At 44.4% G+C, this 20418-nt stretch overlaps 1 protein-coding gene across 7 annotated transcripts in view; it reads left to right on the top strand.

Annotated features, from left to right (window-relative positions):
- The first annotated feature begins 4203 nt into the window (after positions 1-4203).
- The window catches only part of ARID3B (AT-rich interaction domain 3B), a 58494-nt gene continuing 42279 nt past the window's right edge, over positions 4204-20418 (top strand). For 2 of the 7 annotated variants that reach the window (XM_045449096.1, XM_045449094.1), the window contains exons 1-2: positions 4204-4339; positions 6892-7523. In XM_045449096.1, the coding sequence (XP_045305052.1) occupies positions 6969-7523 (555 nt within the window). In that variant the 5' untranslated portion in view covers positions 4204-4339; positions 6892-6968. Of the gene's footprint in view, positions 4340-4450; positions 4518-4550; positions 4641-6891; positions 7524-20418 lie in introns of those variants that run through there. The other 5 variants (XM_045449095.1, XM_045449090.1, XM_045449092.1 and 2 more) reach the window with 5 other exon arrangements.

Here is a 20418-nt window from a genome sequence, read left to right as displayed (position 1 = left end):
CGAAGAGATGAAACCAAAGAGGTAGGCAGAGGTTAGGGCTCTGTAGGCCACATGAAGGAATTTCGGTCTTGATCCCAAGAGCAATGGGACCATAGAGCACTTTAAGGAGAGATAAGATCACTTGGGCTGCGGTGAGGACAGTAATTCTAGAAGCTTTTCCAGGAAGGGGAATAGTGAGATAAGCCATTAGTCATAGAATATGGGGTCAAGAGAAAGATTTTTTTGTGTTTTGTTTTTTTTGTTTTGTTTTGTTTTTTAAGCAAAAGATGTTTGAAACTAGAGCTTGCTTGAATACTGTTAGAAGGATCCAGTATTCAAGAGGTTAGAGGGAGAGCCCTGAGAATTTAGAAAGGAAACTCGAGCGCACATGCAATGTTTGGCTTTTAAAAAATCATATAATAAAATTGACTGTATTTTTCTATATACAGTTTCTATTTTCTATTGTATAGTTCTGTGGACGTTAACACCTTCACATAACTGCCACCACAATCAGGATAGAGGAGTTCCATCTCCCCAAACCCAAACCCTCCTTTTTGCTGTCCCTGTACTATTTTATTTGAGAGAAAGAGAAAGAGAGACAAAGAGAGCTGGAAAGAGGGGAGAGAGAGGGAGAGAATCTTAAGCAGGCCCCATGCTGAGTGTGGAGCCCAACTTGGGGCTTGACCCCACGTCCCTGGGATCATAACCTGAGCCGAAACCAAGAATTGGATGCTCAACCAACTAAGACACCCAGGCACCCTTTGTTGTCCCTTTATAATTACTCCTCCACCTCGAATTCCTGGCAACCACTGACTTATTCTCCACCACTACGTGTTTATCTTTCAAGAGTGTCATTTTGAGACTAGCTTCTTTCATTCAACGTAATGCATTTATCATTATGTTATAATGCCAAGTTGTTGGGTAGATCAACACTTCTCCCTTTTTTGTTGCTGAGTAATATAATATCCCATTGGAGTCAGCTTCTGATAGCATTCGCCGGGTCAGTAAATGGCGTCACTATTCTACCAGTTATTTGGGCCAAAAACCTTGGCTTCATCCTTGATCCTCTTCTCCAACCTACATGTCCAATCCATCAGTAAATCCTGGTGGCTTTACTTTCAGAATAGACCTGGAATCTGACTACTTACCAGCTTCTTTGCTGTCATCTAGTTCAGGCCACCATCATGCTCTGGAAGACAAGTGCTTCCACTCTTACCCCTCCACCCTCAGTCTACTCTCCACACAACAGCTAGAATGAGCCTGTTAGAGGCTTAAATCTGATCAAGCCACTCTTCTGCTCAACTCGCCAGTGGCTTCAATGTTAAGAATCCAAATTTGTCACCATGGCCTAAGGCCCTGCATGATTGGGCCCCTGGCTGCCTCTCAGATCTCTTTTCCTACTGCTTTCCCCCTCATTAATTGTGTCAGTTATAGGAGTCTCTTTGCCATTCTGTTAGCAAGTCAGGCATGCTCCTGCCTCAGAGCATTTGAATTTTCTGTCTCCTCTGGAACACTCCTTCCCTAGATATCCACAAGTCAATTCCAGTTTCTGCTGATCAGTCCTTCTCTGACTGACATGTAAAATAGCAGCTACAGGGGCGCCTGGGTGGCTCAGTCGGTTAACTGTCCGACTTCAGCTCAGGTCACGATGATCTCGCGGTTCGTGAGTTCGAGCCCCGCGTCGGGCTCTGGGCTGATGGCTCAGAGCCTGGAGCCTACTTCCGATTCTGTGTCTCCCTCTCTCTCTGCCCCTCCCCTGTTCATGCTCTGTCTCTCTCTGTCCCAAAAATAAATAAACGTTAAAAAAAATTTTTTTTAATAAAAAAAAAGAAATAAAAATAAATAAAAAAAAATAGCAGCTACATGACACCACCGTCTAACCCTTAACTCTGCTTTGTTCTTCATATAGCACATATATATTTGTTTTTCTGTCTTTCAACACTAGAAAAATCTTTTAGGACAAGGAATTTTTTTGTTCGCCACTTAACAAGCACCTAGAGGGGCGCCTTGCCTGGCAGAGAGTGGAAGTTCAACGAATATGTATTTTTAAATGTTTATTTATTTTTGAGACAATTCAAGAGACAGAGTGCAAGCAGCAGAGGGGCAGACAGAGGGAGACACAGAATCTGAACCAGGCTCCAGGCTCTGAGCCGTCAGCCCAGAGCCCGATGCAGGGCTCGAACTCACGAACTGGAGATCATGATCTGAGCCGAAGCAGGACACTTAACCAACGGAGCCACTCAGGTGCCCCCTCAACAAGTATTTTTTATTTAATAAGTCATAGGCGGAAAAGACAGAATGGAAACACCTGTAGATTTCTAGATTTTAGGACATCCTACATTTATTTCATTTTAATTCCAATATAATTAAAATACAGTATTAGGTTCGTTTCAGGTATACAATACAGTGATTGAACAATTCCATACATCACCCAGTGCACATCATGACACATGCACTCCTTAATCCTCATCATCTATATCATCCACTCCCCCACCCACCTCTCCTCTGGTAGGCATCAGTTTGTTCTCCATAGTTAAAAGTTTGTTTCTTGGTTTGTCTCTCTTTTTTTCCCCCTTTACTCCTTTGTTTTGTTTCTTAAATTCCACATATGAGTGAAATCATGTTGTATGTTTTTCTTTGCTTGACTTATTTCATTTAGCATTATACTCTCTAGTTTCATCTGCATTGTTGCAAAGGTTTTTTTCTTTTTCGTGGCTGAATAATATTCCATCGTGTGTGTGTGTGTGTGTGTGTGTGTGTGTGTGTGTGTGTATACATACCATACCATATCTTCTTTAGCCATTCATTTATCAATGGACACTTGGCTGTTTTCATAATATGGCTATTATAAATAATGCTGCAACAAACATAGAGGTGCATGTATCCCTTTTAATGTTTCCGTATTTTGGGGGTATAGGGCATTCTACACTTTGTGACTTATACAGTAAGATAATCAGGGGAAGGTGTGTGGGAAGTGTAGGGTTACAGATTTGCAGAGCTAGTGGACAGCAAATTAACTAGAAAAATATTATAATGAAATTTCCAGGCACTAAAAAATTTCAGAGCCAATTTATGGTTGAAATTAATAAGCTAGTGATGGCAGTCTGTTCAGCAGGACAATTTTCTATGACCAGCTACAGGAATAGAGAGGCATGTTGGTCCACCTAGGGTGGAGGACTTAGTTGGAGAAAAAGGGCATGGCAGGCAGGTTTAGTAGTAAGAGCCAGATTGTAATGGTACACCCTTGTATCTAAGACGCATAAGAAGGGAAGTGAAGAATGCAGACTAAGTGGAGGCTTTCAACGGATTAGAGGTACTGATAAAGTGAAAAAAAAGTTCTGAACAAGTTCTTCAGCAGTCAAACTGAAAGGACATCAGGTTGCAATTGGACAGAAGGATGTTCCAATTACTAATTTGTGACACAACAATGTTTCTGGTGACAAGGTCCAGGCTTTTGCCTAAGATTGGGAGGCTGATGTCAGGGTCGCTAAAGATGAGGCCCAAGATGGTTCAGGGGCAGTTTCATTTTAATTATCAAGATGGAAGATAGAGGAGAGAAAATTAAAACACGGAGCTGGATGCACAAATAAACAGATGGTTTCTAAGAAGCGGTTACATAGGTGGCAAAGTCTTAAGAAGTGTCTGAGAAGCAAGGGTTTTTACAAGAGGTGACCGGATTCGGCACATAGCCCCCCACCTTTTGAACTTCGGAAGTGAGAATACTAATTCATGGGAGGGGGTTCCAGAGGATGCAGCATCCTCGGAACACAACCAGGTCCCAGTTCAAGAGGTTCAGAGAAAACTGGTCTGGAAGAGGGCATCTCAGAGGAAAATCGGTTTGAAAGCAGGTGGTTGGGAAGGGGGCGGAAGCAGAAAAAAACACGGACACCTCTCGTCCTTTATTTACCTTCCTACCAACCTGACACCGCGCCACACCTCCACAAACAGAAAACAGAGAAGACAACGCAGCCCATCTCTTTTCAACTCCGCGCGGAAGCCCTCACACCGGAACGCCGCAGAGTCCACGCTCCCCATTGGCGGAAGCTTCCGCCAGCTTCCATCCGCTTCCGCCAACGACTCAGTCGGGCGGAGCCATCCCTAGAAGTCACTTCCGCTTGACCCCGCCCCCTCGTTCCCATTTTGGCTGCTTCCGGCCTCAGGCCCCGCCCCATCCAGTGTGGCCCCGCCCCGGCCCCGCCCCGGGCTCGCGGTCCCGGCCCCGCGGCGCCGCTTCCGGTGCGGGCCCCGCCCCGGCTGTGGCCCCCGGCTGCGGAGGAGTGCGAGACGCAGCTGCTGCGGCGGGGCCTGAGTGGCTGCTTTCACCCCCCCCCCCCGGTCGGACCCGGAGAGCTGCGCACAGGTAAGTCGCGTGGGGCCCGGCTCCCTCAGTCGCGCGGGAGAGGGGGCTGTGGCAGGTGGAGGTAGGCGAGGGGAGGCAGGTGTGTGGGGGGGAGACGCGAAGGCGCGGGCCGGCTGAGCGCGGGGCCGCGGAGGAAAAGTGAGAGCGTCGGGAGGAGACCCGAGGCGCCCTGCAACCAGTAGGGTGATTTGAGATAAAGAGATGGGAAGAGTAAGGGGCCCCCGGGAACTGAGGGCGAGGATAGGTGGGGTTGGGGCGATCGAAGAAGAGCCAGCGGATTGGCTGAGAGGGCTTGGTGGAGGTAAAAGTGATAGGGCTGCGATTGGGGGTATAATGAAGGGGGGTGGGGGTGCTGGCGTAACCAGGGAAGGAGGTGTGGGGCTTGAAGGGGACCGGGGCCAGAGGGATCCGGCAGCGAAGGTAGTGGGAATGGTAGGGGAGGCCGGGTTCAAAGCTACAAGCGGTCCGTTGCGCCGGGCATGGTGGTCCGGGAACTTTAGTGGAAATGGGGGAGGGGGCCGTGTGAAGGGATGAACTGGCTTAGATTTCTGAGACACAAGTTTTCTAAATACAGGCAGGTGGCATTATTGTTTGGATCTTTCTGCTTAGGGACAGTTGGTTGATGGGCTCTTGGGGGAGGGTGTGTGTATTGAGTTGTGGAACTGAGTCATTTCAATCTTACTAAAGAGGCTGTGAGACACCTCCCCCTCTGCTGGGGACAGCATACTAAGAAGATGGTGCCACAGGACAAGAAGCAGTTGTTCAGTGGCTGGCAGGACTCAGTCGAAAAATTATTCCTCTTGTAACTGATTGACTGCAATGATTGTAAGGAAAATTAAAATGACCACCGAATTATTTGCTTTATTCTTTTGTTTAATTTTTTTTACGCCAGTTTTTATCCTAAATGCATACTTTTGCCAACTGGATTTAATGTGGGTGTAAGTCTTTTCATGTTCTGTTACACTATAAAAAGGGCTAAAGCTGCAGGCGTAACTCACACTTTCTCAAGTGCCAAGAGAGGGAGTAAAGGCAGTAAGAGGCAAATTGGAATTTGAATCTTTCACCAAATTCAAAAGGCAAAAGCAGTGCTTCTCGGATAAACCGAAAATGAGAATTCTTATCTCTGCTTTTTTGTCTAGCTTTAAAAATTGTACCTTTTTCCTCTAACCCATTAAAAATTTAATAAAACCACACAGTTTTTATCGCTAGGGATGTGATTACTTCCCCATGAATTTTTGAAAACACTGAAGGCATTTAGTTTTTTTTTTTTAATCTTTATACTCCGTTCTAAAACAGTGAAACAATGCAAATATCAAGTCCCAACCTGTGCGAAGCAGCTTCTTCTTTCATGTGATGACAACATTGTACGCCATGTTGCGAGTCCTGTTACCTAAAATTTGCCCGTGCGTAGTAATCCAATCAGTTATGGGGAAACATAACTCAAGTGAGGTTTGTTGGGGGTGGAGATCTGGAGAGGAGGACAGGAAAGAGGGAGGGAAAGAGGGAGCTAGCGGAGAAGAGGGTGTGAAAGGGGGATGTGTTTGGAGACTGATTGGTAAGAATGCTGATAAACCTGTCCCTAGAGTACTTTTGGCCTGAAAGCCTTTTCTCTTTGGTATTTGTCTTAGAATATCATAGTAGAAGTGAATCAGAAAGAAAAGAGATGTGAAGAGATTTACTTGGTGGTTTATAAAAAAGAAGCATTACCTTGTTGTTAAGACAATATTAATATCTGTTTCAATTTAATTAACTTTAAAATCTCCAGAGGAATTCCCCCACTGTTTGTTTTTTGAGTGACGATTGCAATTTGAAACTCTTGCCTCCTTGTGTATTTCTTTCATGTTGTTGAAATTGGATTCTTTTTGAGGCCATAATGTACAGTTAACATGGCTCAGCCCACTTGAAGAGCAGGCTGGCAATTTGATCTGGGAAATTTGAAAAGTTTAAACCTAAAAGCCGTTTGCTAGGTTCTGTTTTGGTATGAGAGAAATCATTCTGGCTTCCTGATTGCTCTGCGTCTGGCTCGGATGGTACCTCTTTCTCTGATGGGCCTGGGAACGTAAACAGTGTTCCTTCTTTTGTAGGCAGGACCTTCTTTCCTTTATTCTTGAGGTTCTCATACTCACCACCTTTGTACAGTGCAAACCCAGTTGCCTTTTCAGTAATAAACTGGCTAATGTTCGATAATGTTGAGAGAGAGAGATCAGAACACAGAAGTTCACGGTAATAAACTGGCTAATGTTTGATAATGTTGAGAGAGAAAGGTCAGAACACAGAAGTTCACAGGCTAGGTATTGTCTGAATTTACTTCTTTTTAAACCCACGGTAGTCCACCTCTGCTGAGACTCATCCTGTCTTCACACCATTCACTACGTCCCCTCCACCCTCCCTCCCCCCAAGTCCGCTCATTCCTCTTAAAACCCAGGCTTAGGAGTGTATGTTTAGTGTTCAGAACTCACACCCTTTAGTGGAAAAAAGAAAGTCTTTTAATACCTGTTTTACATTTTCCCCCCTTGTTTCTCCTTCTTTGTGGTTTCTGTTGATCACTTAAGGTTCAGACCCAGTGTGCCCACTGGGCTGTGCCCAGGTTCAGAGCCATGCCAATCGGTGGGTGAAACTCGAGGCAGTGATGGAGCCACTGCAGCAACAGAAGCAGCCACCACCACCGCCACCGCCACAGCCACCACACCTGGCTCCTCTGCAGATGGATGCCAGGGAGAAGCAGGGACAACAGATGAGGGAAGCCCCATTCTTATATGCCCAGAAGTTGGTCACGCAGCAGACTCTCCTTTCTGCCACCCCTGGGAGGTCTTCTGGCAGCCCTGCCCTGGGGCCCTTAGCCAGAGTTCCACCAGCCACAGCAGTGGCCCGAGTGTTTGAACGGAGCAACGTGAACTCAGAGCCTGAGGAAGAGGAAGGAGGTCTGGAAGATGAGGATGGGGATGATGAAGTTGCAGAGGTGGCTGAGAAAGAGGCCCAGGCTCCTTCAAAGTATTTTCATGTGCAGAAAGTGGTTCGCCAGGACCCCAGAGCAGCACCCGTGTCCGGTCTGCTTCCAGCGCCGGCGCTCCCGCCGCGGGGACAGCAAGCTAAAGAAGACCATACCAAAGATGCTTCCAAGGCCCCACCTTCCGTCTCCACAGCTGGGCAGCCGAGCTGGAATCTGGATGAGCAGCTCAAGCAGGTCAGTCTTTGTGGTGCAGGGGGTCATTTGTCCTTCCTAAAGGCTGGCTGCGAGGGGTACTGCCAGGGCCGGGGTCTCCCCCGGTGTGTGCCTTCTCACCCCGCTTCAGTGACCCAACGGTCTCACCGTAAATAGACTTTGAGTTTTTTTTCCCCATACTCGTTTCTTGATTACAGCAATGAAGTGTGTCCTCCTAATATAGTTTCAAATTGGATGTGAAAGAATGTCAGTACAATCTCTTTTTTTAAAAAGGAAGGATGAGGTTGCAACAGTGTTATGAAGGATATCTAAATATATGCGACACGCGACTCTAATTACAGTTTTTGTACATTAGTAAGAGAACAGTCTTGCCTAAGACCATTTCATAGCCCCAGGCTAACCCAGGATCGTACTCTTTAAGGACAGTTTTGTTGTTTTGCAGTTAAGTGTAGCTGACAAGAAGCACCTGTGTTGTGTATGTTTTCCAACTAAGAGCATTGTAGACATGATTTCATTTCACCCTTATACCACCCCCTTTGAAACAGGAAAAGGTAGACCTCAAAATTCCAATTTTAGCCAAGGTAAGCTGAAGTGATTTTCAAGTGGCGTTTGTTTGATTGTCTGTCTGTGACAGGGGTAGGGGCAGAGAGGGAGAGAGAGAATCCCAAGTAGGCTCCACACTCAGCACAGAGCCCCACATGGGACTTGATCTCACAAACGTGAGATTGTGACCTGAGCCAAACTCGAGAGCTGAACACTTAAACGTCTGAACCACCCAGGTGCCCCACGCGCAGGTGATTTTCAAACGTGGCTGAGCATCACAGTTATCCTGTAAGCTTTAAAAAATACAGATCCCAGGGTCTTAAAGAATTATATTTTGGGGGGCGCCTGGGTGGCTCAGTCAGTTAAGTGTCTGACTCTTGCTTTTGGCTCAGGTCATGGTTGGTGAATGCCAGCCTGGCATTGGGCTCTGTGCTGACAGTGCAGAGCCTGCTTGGGATTCTCTGTCTCCCTCTCTCTCCTCTTTCTCTGCCCCTGTCCCTGCTTGCATGCACTCCCTCTTTCTTTCAAAATAAATAAACATTAAAAATAAAAATGAATTCTGTTTGGGTGGAGCCCAAGGAATCTGTGTTGTCAGCCAAGCCTTTGGCTTCTGATTCCTCTTCCCTTTCTGACCTGCCATGCAGTTTTTCCTCACCAACAGAATGGGAGTGTTGGTGGATTGTTCCAGGTTAAGTGACTTGCTGGTGCTTAGGGAGTTCGTGATAAACCTGGTAGTATCTGGGTACTCCCCACAAGTACATGCTCTTCATGCGGCCCAGTGGTGCTTTGCTCTTTGGAAATAAGTTGTAAAGAGCTGTGGGTGTTCACAGGGCAACTGAGAAGTCCTGTAAGAAAGGTCCTTTGGAACCTGAAAAATCAGCGGCTTTGAATACAGGAGCTCTGTGTAATTGATCTGCGTTTGACCACAGCAGTGTTTGCAGTAGATTCCAGAGCTAGCAAAGTGGGGGGTTTCAGTTCCCATTTCTTCCATTTATTACCCTTGTGATCCTTTAGTAGGGCTCTTAGTCTGTGAGCCTGCATCCTTTCGTCTGTGGAGTGAAAACAGGCATACCTCCCGAGGGTGTTGTGAGGATTGACTGAGCTAGCACGGTAGGTAGGAGTGCTCCAGGCGCTCTTTTATGCACCGTCCTCCACCTCCTCCACCGCAGCCACACAGACCCTGGAGCAGGCAAGATGCCGAGGTGCACCGAGGTTTTCCCTCAGATCACCAGGAGGTAGTGGCAGAGCTGGGACTTGGATCAGAGAGTCCCCGCTTCCACGACAGCGGCAGCCTGGCCGCCAGCCCAGACCCGCCTCCTGGCTGATTGCTTTGGTTTAGCAAAACATCTGTGAGTTGCCTGCAGCCCCCGCGCTGCCTTGTGGCTGGCAGAGTTCCATGCCGGCCGCTGAGTCAGCTCATAGCGGGATCCCGCCCTGACAGCACTGGGAAAGTTCAGGCCCGAGGCGGCTGGGCTGCCCCCGCCTTGGCAGCTGGCCAGCCTCTGCGTGTGTGCGGTCGTTCCTAGAAAGTGCAGCCGCGTGCGAGGAACAAGTGGAGCTCCAGAGCCTGTCTGTCTTCAGGAAGTGTAGCAGGTGTTGAGGTCAAGCCATGAGAGCTTTGAAAAAAGAGACTCTCCCCAGCCGGCGTGTGCATGCACACACGGATTCACGGTAGCGGGCACCCAGCGCCGTGTTCTGGGCGGAGTGGCCCCAGGACTACACAGCTCAGTGCTCAGGGGCTGGCTGATGGTTTCTGAAACCCTTTGAGTTCGTTTTAAGTTTCTGAGGCACACTCACTAATTATAGACTGCCTGGCAGAGCACCTGCCAGGATGTTTTACAAATGCCTGTGTAGCTGAGGCCTAATCTCACGTCCCAAATTTCCCTTCCCCTTGGATTCAGAGACCAAGAACTGGGTTGGGGAAAACCTCAGATGCACACCTTTTCCTTTTGAGTTTAATTTTAGAAAATTGCTTTGGTCTGTGCCCTCCTCCTTTGTCTAATCCTGCCTTAAAAATTTTTTTTCTTAATGTTTAGTTTTGAGAGAGACAGAAACAAGAGTGTAAGTGGGGGAGAAAGAGAGAGAGAGGGAGAGAGAGAATCTGAAGCAGGCTCCAGGCTCTGAGCTGTCAGCACAGAGGTGGATGTGGGCCTTGAACTCAAACTATGAGATCATGACCTGAGCTGAAGTTGGATGTTTAACCGACCAAGTCACCCAGGTACCCTTAATCTTTTAAAGAAGTAAATAATGTGCTTGGGATAAAACAAAACAAAAAACAAAGCAAAAAAAACAAAAAAACCCAACAACTTTTAAAAAGCTGTGCTTAGGAAGGGGGTGCTGAAAAACTATACTTGGGGAGAGCCTATAGGAACCATCACAGAGCATGAAGTTAGCTTTTTTATTGTTCACAGTCTTCTATTTCTGATGCAGTTGACTTGTAGAGAGCAGGAACGGGGTATCCTTTGCTCCAGCAATAGTTACAGAGATCTTCAGGGAACACGAAATGATCTCATTGTTAATGTGTTGCAGTATCCATTTTGGTCTTTTACACAACAGACTTTGTAAAAGTCTTCTTTGTAAAAAGCTTCTTTGCAGGGAGGGACTGAGCTCCATGGATTAACTGTGGGCTTCCCTCTCAAGATGCTCACAGTCTAAGCAGAGGCCGTGTGGAAACCTCCAGGAGGACTGGGTCTTGGGTGGCAGTAATTTCACTCTGTCCTAAGTCAGCCGAAGCCCAGCTGCCCAGTCATAGCAATGCTGCAGATATTTTAAAACGAGGTTTTGTTTCGGACATTCACACACCAAGGTAAAAAAGTTAAGTTTGACAACAGCATGGCTAGCACAGCTTGGGAAACCAGCAGGAATACTCAAGTTATTTTACAAGACTTTGGGGACTTGGGTCAGCAGGCATCTGCCAAGCAAAAAGCAAAATTTAAAAAGCCTAAGGATTCCACAGATTATCTTTTGTTCTATAGTCCTTTTCTTAGAACATGGGAAGTCAAGATAATTTTATGGATTCTCCTTAAAGAAACTCTTAGAAAAGAATTGCTTCTTAAGGCCTGGATCGTTAGACAGAATGTAGTATTCTCTGACACCAGAGTGATGGGAAAATAGATAATGCCATTGAACCAAGCATTCTAAAGCCCATCAGATTTCGATAGGCAGAGTAAATAATTGTAAAACAAGGCAACAGACAAAGAGCTGAGTGTCCCTTCTCTCAAGGGAGATCAGTAGAGCCCTGTCAGCATACAACCAAATGGGGGGTGTTACTGGCCTATTAGAGGTGGTCTTCTGCCCTCCTGGGAAGAGGGTAGTTCAGGCAATACAGGCTTTGTCTGTCTTGAGCCTGTTAGTGGAGCCAGAAGGTTTCCAGAAGGGTGTAGACTCCCTGCCAGAGAATAGAAAGATGAGGAACAGCTTGGTAGGCATGGGGGAGCCGAGTGTATGTGTCTGATTTTCGGCCTGCTTTGCTGGTCACCTCGGTCACCAAGTGTGGGAAGGAGGAAGGATGGCTGACTGCTTGGTCTGTAAAACCTATTACTAAGAGTTCCTCTAAGTAGTAAGGTGCCGTTTCTTGGACTAGACCTACTTTTCTCGGTACATGCTACCTGTCCTTGGAACATTTGATGCTTTTTGTAAAGACTGTGCAAACTGGTGCCTGAAAAAAATAAGGTCATAAGCTTTCCTCGCTTTCTTTGTAGGTCTGTCTTGCGTGCCCTTAGCTTCTGCCATCACAGTGGAACCAGCCAGTGGTTGGTTCTGAATTGAGGTCAGTCTCCCTCTACCCTGCTCCCAGAGGTTGTTTGACAACGTCAGGAGACATGTTTGGTTGTCGTGACTGGGGTGTGGGAGATGTGCTACTGGCATATAGTGAGTAGAGGCCCTACTACTAAACATCCTGTACTGCACAGGACAGTCCCCCACGACAAAGAATTACCTGGTGCAAAATGTCACTACTATCGTGTTGAGAAATCCTGCTCTACGTTGTGTAATTGGAAACAGAACGTACGCCGTGCCTTCCTCGACGCCGCCCTAGACTCTGTTTCTTTGCGTTTTGGTCTTGGTCTCTGAAGAGTTTGTCAAACTTAAAGTTTTTGTCACTTCTACTTTCAATGTCTGTGTTGAGTTCACGTCTTTCCCCACAGTCACCTGGGAGACCAAACTGTCACTGAGGAGAGGATTGAGACCTAGAACTTGTACTGTCTCATTTATTTCTACCAGTCGTGCTTCCAGCCTGGCATTCCGTGATGTCTAAAAATGTCTGTGGTGATTTTTAGACTTGGTTGCCCTTTTATACATTAACCCTGAAAGGTTAAGGCATAAATATTCAGCAAACTTGTTAATTGGTAACAGATTAATTAGTAAATCGGCATTGGTTTTGGAGCCAAAAATGTGGCTTTAGATCCTAGCTTCACTGCTTGCTTGGGACAGGTGTCCTAGCGTGCCATTCTGAACCCATGCATCCATCTATCCCACAGGATGGTAATCCTCTCCTACTGTGTTCAGTGAGCAATTGTAAAGATATTACCGAGGTGGGCAAAGAATAGAAGTGAGAGACCTTTGTAAAATTTATACCGTCATACAAGGGTTGGGTCAGATTGTCATTAGCACTGAGATACTTTTTTTTTTTAATGTTTTTTTTTTTTTAATGTTTATTTATTTTTGACAGAGAGAGAGAGAGACAGAGCATGAGCGGGGGAGGGGCAGAGAAAGAGGGAGACACAGAATCCGAAGCAGGCTCCAGGCTCTGAGCTCTCAGCACAGAGCCCGACGCAGGGCTCGAACTCACACAGACCGCGAGATCATGACCTGAGCCAAAGTCGGACACTCAACCGACTGAGCCACCCAGGTGCCCCTGCACTGAGATACTTTTTGAAGCTGTAATCCTTTAGTCTTTACTACCCGTATAAGTAAGATGCTCCATAAATCTTAGATACTGCTCTAAAACAATTTCTTTTCAAGTTTCCTAGAGCTGTAACCAAACTCTAGTATTCTGGAGTTCTCTGAAACATTTCAGGTTTATGTCAGCTGAAACCATTGCACTTTTTTTTTAGTGCGCACCTTTAAAAAATTTTTTATTTTCTCCTTGTTGAGAAACCATTGCACTTTTGAAGCTGCTTCTTTCCACATTAAAATAGGGATACGTGGGGGGAAGCCTGGGTAGCTCAGTCGGTTAAACATCCAGCTCTTGATCTCAGCTCAGGTCTTGATCTCAGGATCGTGAGTTTGGGCCCTGCGTTGGGCTCCACATTGGGCAGGGACCCTACTTAAAAAAAAAAAAAAAATAGGGATAGGTGCATATTTCTTCTTTAGGTGGAACTAAGCTTTATTTACATTGAATTCTTATAAAGGCATGGTTGCGACTTAAGTTAGTTCCTTACAGTTCTTACCAAACATTGATCCCTCTACGTGTGTCTGAGATCCCATCCCCTCCTAATTCTCAGGGACTTGCTCCATCAGAGAAAGGACTATTTCTTGGGACCCACTGGCTTCTGAAGCTTTTTTCCACATTCACGCGCATTCTGCTATCTCCCAAATTTAAAAACAACAACAGCAAAAAGCTCTTTTAATCAGTAAGTCTGTCTGGTTCATTTGTTACAAAGGAATGAGAAGTCACTTTTTAAAAACCTTCCCTTGGGGCGCCTGGGTGGCGCAGTCGGTTAAGCGTCCGACTTCAGCCAGGTCACGATCTCGCGGTCCGGGAGTTCGAGCCCCGCGTCGGGCTCTGGGCTGATGGCTCAGAGCCTGGAGCCTGTTTCCGATTCTGTGTCTCCCTCTCTCTCTGCCCCTCCCCCGTTCATGCTCTGTCTCTCTCTGTCCCAAAAATAAATAAACGTTGAAAAAAAAAAAATTTAAAAAAATAAAATAAAATAAAATAAAAACCTTCCCTTGACTGGCCATCTCCTTCCTGCTTGGTCCTCATTGTCTCCCCTCCCCACAACAGAGCTGCTCAGAGGAATTGTTTGCACTCCCCACCTCCACTTTGTCATCTCCTGCTTACTCCTCAGTGCACTTCAGTCTGGGCTCTGTCTCTTCCGTGTCCCTGAAGTTCCTCTTGGTGAGGCCTCCCAGTGACCGCCATGTTGCTAAGCCCAACCTACCCTCACCTCACTTGATTTCTCAGTGGTTCCAAATACAGTGGACCCCTCTCCTTGAAGCATTCTCTTCCTTTGTTTTCCATAGCCCATCCATTGCTTATTTTCCTTTCTCTTCTGTGCGACTGCTAGAACCCCAAGTTACCCAGGGCTTGGGCTTAAACCTTCTCTATATAGCTCCCCTGAGCAATTTTCTTTCACTCTCATGGTTTTAAATACTGCCCACAAGCCATGGACTCCAGTATGCATTGTTCGAGCCCATTTTTCCATTCTGAGCTCAATTGCTGTATCCCCAGCTACATTCCTGAAATGTCCACCTAGGTATTTTACTGGCATCTCTTGCTTTCCAACCTACTCCCCTGTAATTACTTCCTCCTTTATTTTTCCTTCTCTGAAGTGACATTTCTCTCCACTTGGTCTTCATGTCAGAAACCTCAGAGTTGACCATCTCTCATACCTCCTACTCTGTCACTCCATTTGATATCCATCCAGTCCAGCACCAAGTCTTACCAGTTCTCCCATTGAAATGTCTAGAATTGTGCCACTTTTCTCCTTCTCCACTATCACCTACCTAATCCAGGTAGCCTACCTACTGCTGGAGCTATCCACAAGTTTCTGTCTTCCCTCCCCCATTCTAATCCATTCTCTACACAGCAACTAGAATGATCTTCTAAAAAATAAATCCGATTATGTCACTCCGTTAATGCCATCCAAGTGTGGTGTCAGTTGCTCCAGTTGCAAAAGCCAAAATCTTTATAATCTGATCCCTGCTTGTTTGTCCAGCCTTATTTTTGTGAATCTCCTGATCTATCATTCTACTCCAACCACTCTGCCCTTTTTATATGCTAGTCTTTCTGCCTAGAACATTCCTCTAGGCTAACTCTTATCCAGCCTTCAGTTCTCACCTTAAACATCTCTTTCTCAGAGGCACTGTCTTCACCTTTGCTGTAAATCAGGTTATATGCTATCATTGAACATTATACTTTTATATTTGTGCGGTTGCTTTGTTTGCTATCTGATTCCTATACTAGGTGTAAGCTATAAGAGGACAGGGACCATATCTGTTTTGCTTATCATTGTATCTCTGTACCTAGCAGAGTGATAGCAGATAATAGGTGCTGAATAAATATTTGTGTCTTCCACTGTCTTTTAGTTTGCCCTGTTTTTGTTTTTCTTTTTTTTAATGTCAATGGCATTATTTCTTTCTTTTTTTTTTTTTTTTTTTTTTTAGAGCAGTCTTAGGTTCGCAGCAAAGCTGAGTAGAAGGTACAGTGATTTCTTGTATAGTCCCTGCCCCAACCTACACACAGCCTCTCCCACTGTCAAAATTCCCCACTAGAGGGGTACATCTCCTACAATCGATGAACCTATATTGACACATCATTATCACCCAAAGTCTGTGGTTACATAGGGTCCACTCTTAGTGCTGTGCATTCTGTGGGTTTTGACAAACGTATAATGACATATATCTTCCACTGTGGTATCATACAGAGTAGTTTCACTGCCCTAAAAATCCTCTGTATTCCACCTGTTCATCCCTCCTTCCCTGGCAACCACTGATTTTTTTTTTTTTTTTTAATTGTCTCCATAGTTTTACCTTCTTTAGAATATCATATAGTTGGGAGAGCCTGGGTAGCTCAGTAAGTTAAGTGTCTGACTTGGGCCTAGGTCATGATCTCACGGTTCGTGAGTTTGAGCCCGAGTCGGGCCCTGTGCTGACAGTTTGGAGCCTGGAGCCTGCTTCAGATTCTGTGTCTCCCTCTGTCTCTGCCCCTCCCCTGCTCACACTCTGTCTCTCTCTCTGAAAAATAAATGAACACTTTAAAAAGTTCAGAATATCATATAGTTGGAATCATACAGTATATAGCCTTTTCAGATTGGCTTCTTTCACTTAATAATATGCATTTAATTTTCCTCCATGTCTTTACATGGCTTGATAGCTCATTTCTTTTTAGCACTGAGTAATATTCCATTGTCTGGATGTACCACAGTTTATCCATTCACCTATTGAAGGATATCTTGGTTGCTTTGGCAAGTATGAATAAAGCTGCTGTAAACATCTGTGTACAGGTTTTTGTATAAACGTAAGTTTTCAACTCATTTAGGTAAATACCAAGGAGTGCAACTGCTGGATTGTAAGTTAAGAATATGATTGGTTTTGTAGGAAACTGCCAAACTGTCTTCCAAAGTGTCTGGATCATTTTGCATTCCCACCAACAATGAGTGAAAGTTCCTGTTACTCCACATCCTTGCCAGCATTTCGTGGTGGTAGTGTTTGATATTTCGGCCTTTTTTTTTTTTTTTTTTAGTTGAAATTTTCATTGAGATAATTGCAGATTCACAGGCCAATATAAAAAATAATTTAGAGAGGGCCGCCTGGGTGGCTCAGTTGGTTGAGTGTCCGACTTCGGCTCAGGTCATGATCTTGCAGTTCTGAGTTCAAGCTCCGTGTCGGGCTCTGTGCTGACAGCTCAGAGTCTGGAGCCTGCTTTGGATCCTGTGTCTCCCTCTCTCTGCCCCTTCCCTGCTCATGCTCTGTCTCTCTCTGTCTCTGAAAAATGAATAAATGTTTAAAAAAATTTTTCTTTTTAATAATTTAGAGAGATCTCTGTACACTTTGCCCAATTTCCTTCAGTGGTAATATTTTATAAAACTGTAGTATATTCTCACAACCTAAGTATTGACAAAGACTTTATCCACTGATCTTAGATTTTCTAAATTTTACTTGTACACTGTATGTGTCTATTTCATTTTTTTTATAAGTTTATCTATTTTTGAGAGACAGAGAGCAAGTAAGGGAAGGGCAGAGAGAGAGGGAGACAGAGAATCCCAAGCAGGCTCCACGCTGTCAGCGCAGAGTTCCATGTGGGGCTTGATCTCACAAACTGTGAGATCATGACCTGAGCCGAAATCAAGAGTCAGGACACTTACCCGACAGAGCCTCCCAGGTGCCCCTGTGTCTATTTTGTTTTTAAGGCTAATTGATTTTATGTTTAATATAGCTTCTGAAATTCTTGTTAATAAATGCATTTGAAGCTGTAGATTTCTCCCAGGGTTGCACTTTTGCTGTATTCCACAAATGTTGATATGTAATGTTCTCATTGGTTAGTACTAAACACTTCATTATTTCAGTTGTAATTGCTTCTTTAACCCATGGGTTGTTCAGAAGTATTTTTTAGTTTCCAAGTATGTGGGTTTTTAAAAAATGTGTAGGTTTTTAAAAAATACTAATTTATAGCTTAAGTATGCCACACATCCAGTGTGGGGCTTGAACTCACAACCCTGAGATCAAGAGTTGCATGCTCTACTGACTGAGCCAGCCAGCCACCCTCTCATTTAGCTCATAATTAAGTTCTAGCCATTGTGGTTAGAGAACTGGCATGATACTCATTTTCTGGAATTTTTTATGATGTCCTTTGGGTTGGCCTTATGTATGATCAGTTTCTATATATTCTCCATGTGCTTGGAAGGAATGCCAGTTTTGTTTTTGATAGATGTGGGGTTGTGTATCTAGCGGATCAAGCTTATTAATTGTGTTATTCAGATCTTCCTTATCCTTACTAAGTTTTGTGTGTGTAATCAGTTTCAGAGAGGTAAATTAAAGTATTCCAGTGTAGGACTGGCTTTCTTTGGACTAGTGTTAGTATGTTTTTTCCTCACACAGTCCACAATCTTAATTTTATTTATTTATTTTGTAAATGTTTTATTATTTATTTTTGAAAGAGAGCTGGGGAAGGGGCAGAGAGAGAGGGAGGAGAGGATCCCAAGCAGGCTTTGTGCTATCAGCACAGAGCCTGATGTGGGGCTTGAACTCATGAACTGTGAGATCATGACCTGAGCTGAAGTCAGATGCTTAACCAACTGAGCCACCCAGGCACTCCCTGAGCTGAAATCAAGAGCTGGACGCTTAACCAACTGAACCACCAGGTGCTCTTGACACATTCCAATCTTTACATCTTAAGACCACATATAAACAGGGCGTCTTAAGTGCCTCAGTCAGTTAAGCATCTGATTTTCTATTTTGGCTCAGGTCATGATCTCACAGTCATGAGATCAAGCCCCAAGTTGAACTTCACTCTGAGCTTGGCATGGAGCCTGCTTAAGATTTTCTTTGTCTCATGTGCCTGGGTGGCTCAGTCGGTTAAGCATCCTACTTTGGCTGGGGTCATGATCTCACAGTTTGTGAGTTCAAGCCCCGCTTCCCTCCCTCCTTCTCTCTCTCTCTCTCTCTCTCTCTCTCTCTCTCCCCCCCCCTCCAACCCTTCCTCCCTCTCTGTCTGCTCCTCCCTTGTGCATGCTTGTTTTCTCTCTCACAAATAAAATAAATTCTTTTGAAAAGACCTATAATCTCTGCCTTTTTATTAGCTTTATTTGATCCATGTAGTTATTAGGATCGGTGATACACTTGGATCTATTTCTACCCTTTATCCTTGGGTCTTCAGTTCGACCATAGTTTTTCTTTGCTTGTTATTTTTTTCTCTCCTGTCTTTTGTTATTTGATTGGGGTTGTTTTTCTTTTAATATTTTTTTTAATGTTTATTTATTCTTGAGAGAGAGACAGAGTGTGAGCAGGGGAAGGGCAGAGAGACAGACAGACAGACAGACAGACACAGAATCTGAAGCAGACTCCAGGCTCCAAGCTGTCAGCACAGAGCCTGACGTGGGGCTGGAACTCAGATCATGACCTGATCCAAAGTCAGGTGCTTAGCTGACTGAGCCACCCAGGTGCCCCGAGGTTTGTTTGTTTTTTTTTAATTTATGTATTTTCTGAGAGAGAGAGAGAGAAAAAAAAAAAAAAAAAAGAATGAGTGGGGGAGGGGCAGAGAGGGATGGAGAGAATCCAAAGAAGGCGCTGTCGGCACAGAGCCCTACGTGGGGCTCGATCTCATGAAATGTGAGATCATGACCTGAGCCAAAATCAAGAGTCAGATGCTTAATCAACTTAGCCACCCAGGTGCCCCATGATGGAGTTTTTAAAATTCAGTCTTTGTCTCATCTACTGGTTTAGAAATTAATTTCTGTTTCTGTTCTTTTTTTGGTTATGTTTAGCTTTTAACTTGCATTCTTGACTTTTTACACTACCATCAAAAAAAATTAGCAACTTCAGGGTTCTAGTTTTAACATTTATTCTGCTCCCATCTTCCAGTTTATTGTGGCTAGTATTTTAGTTGCAGTTTGTTCTAACCCCTCCCCTAAATTAATTTTTTCCCTTAATGATAAGTATTTATTTAGACTTCCCAACAAGCCTATCCTTTTCTTTCCTCTCCATGACTTCTTACAGCCCACTCTTTCCCTTTGGGCTTGGTCTTCTTTTTCCTTTTTTCACTAATTCTTTTAGCAGAGATTTGTATGTAGTAAAATCAGCCTTGGTATTTCTGATAAAAAGTTTTTAATTTATATCTTCATTTTTCCCTTACTCTTGTATGATTGTTCATAGTTTTAAATTCTAGATTGACCTTGATTTTCTTTTCTTTAGGCTCCACACCCAGCGTGGAGCTCAATGCAGAGGTCAAACTCAAAACATTAAGACCTGAGCTGAGATCAGGAGTCAGTCACTTAACCAACTGAGCCATCCAGGTGTCCCAGACCTTGATTTTTCTTAACACTTTGATGATATGATTCCATTGTCTCCTAGCAGCTATTTTTCCGTTGAGTAGTCTATTGTCGGTCTAATTGTCACTTTTGTGATTCCTTTTTCTCTTTTGTGGCTTTTAAGATTTTTTTTTTTTTTTTTTTTTGGCTCTGCTATTTTTCACTTGTACTTCAGTATTCTAGGTTTGGACTTAATTTTTTTTTTTCCACTTTGGGCCTTTTTCTGCTCCTTCAACCTGATCTGTGTCCTTTTTTCCTCTGGCTGCTCTTTTTTTTCTTCACTACTGTTCTAACAGAAGTATTTGGACCTTCTCAATCAGTATTCTCTGTATCTTTTCTTGTATATAGCCTTATCTCTTTATGTCATTCTCCTGCATTCTGGAACATTTTCACATTCTATTTTCCAATTTTAAATTCTGTCTTCAGCTCTGTCTATTCTACTTAATAACTTAAAAAATTGTTTATCTTACAGGGCACCTGGCTGGCTCAGTCGGTAAAGCATTCAACTCTTGATCTCAGGGTTGTGAGTTCAAGCCCCACAAAGGGCATGGAACCAATTTAAAAAAATTTTTTGTGTGTTTATCTTAATGTTGTTTAATTTCTGTACTTTTTTTGGCTTTTAAAAATCTACCTGTTTTTACCATTTGGCTTCTATTCCTTCCTTTGAGCTCTTTGAACATCTTGAA

Source organism: Leopardus geoffroyi, chromosome B3, assembly GCF_018350155.1.
Source record: "Leopardus geoffroyi isolate Oge1 chromosome B3, O.geoffroyi_Oge1_pat1.0, whole genome shotgun sequence".
Taxonomy (NCBI): Eukaryota; Metazoa; Chordata; class Mammalia; order Carnivora; family Felidae; genus Leopardus; species Leopardus geoffroyi.
Note: the sequence above shows the minus strand (reverse complement) of the source record. Positions and strands in the feature narration are given on the sequence as shown.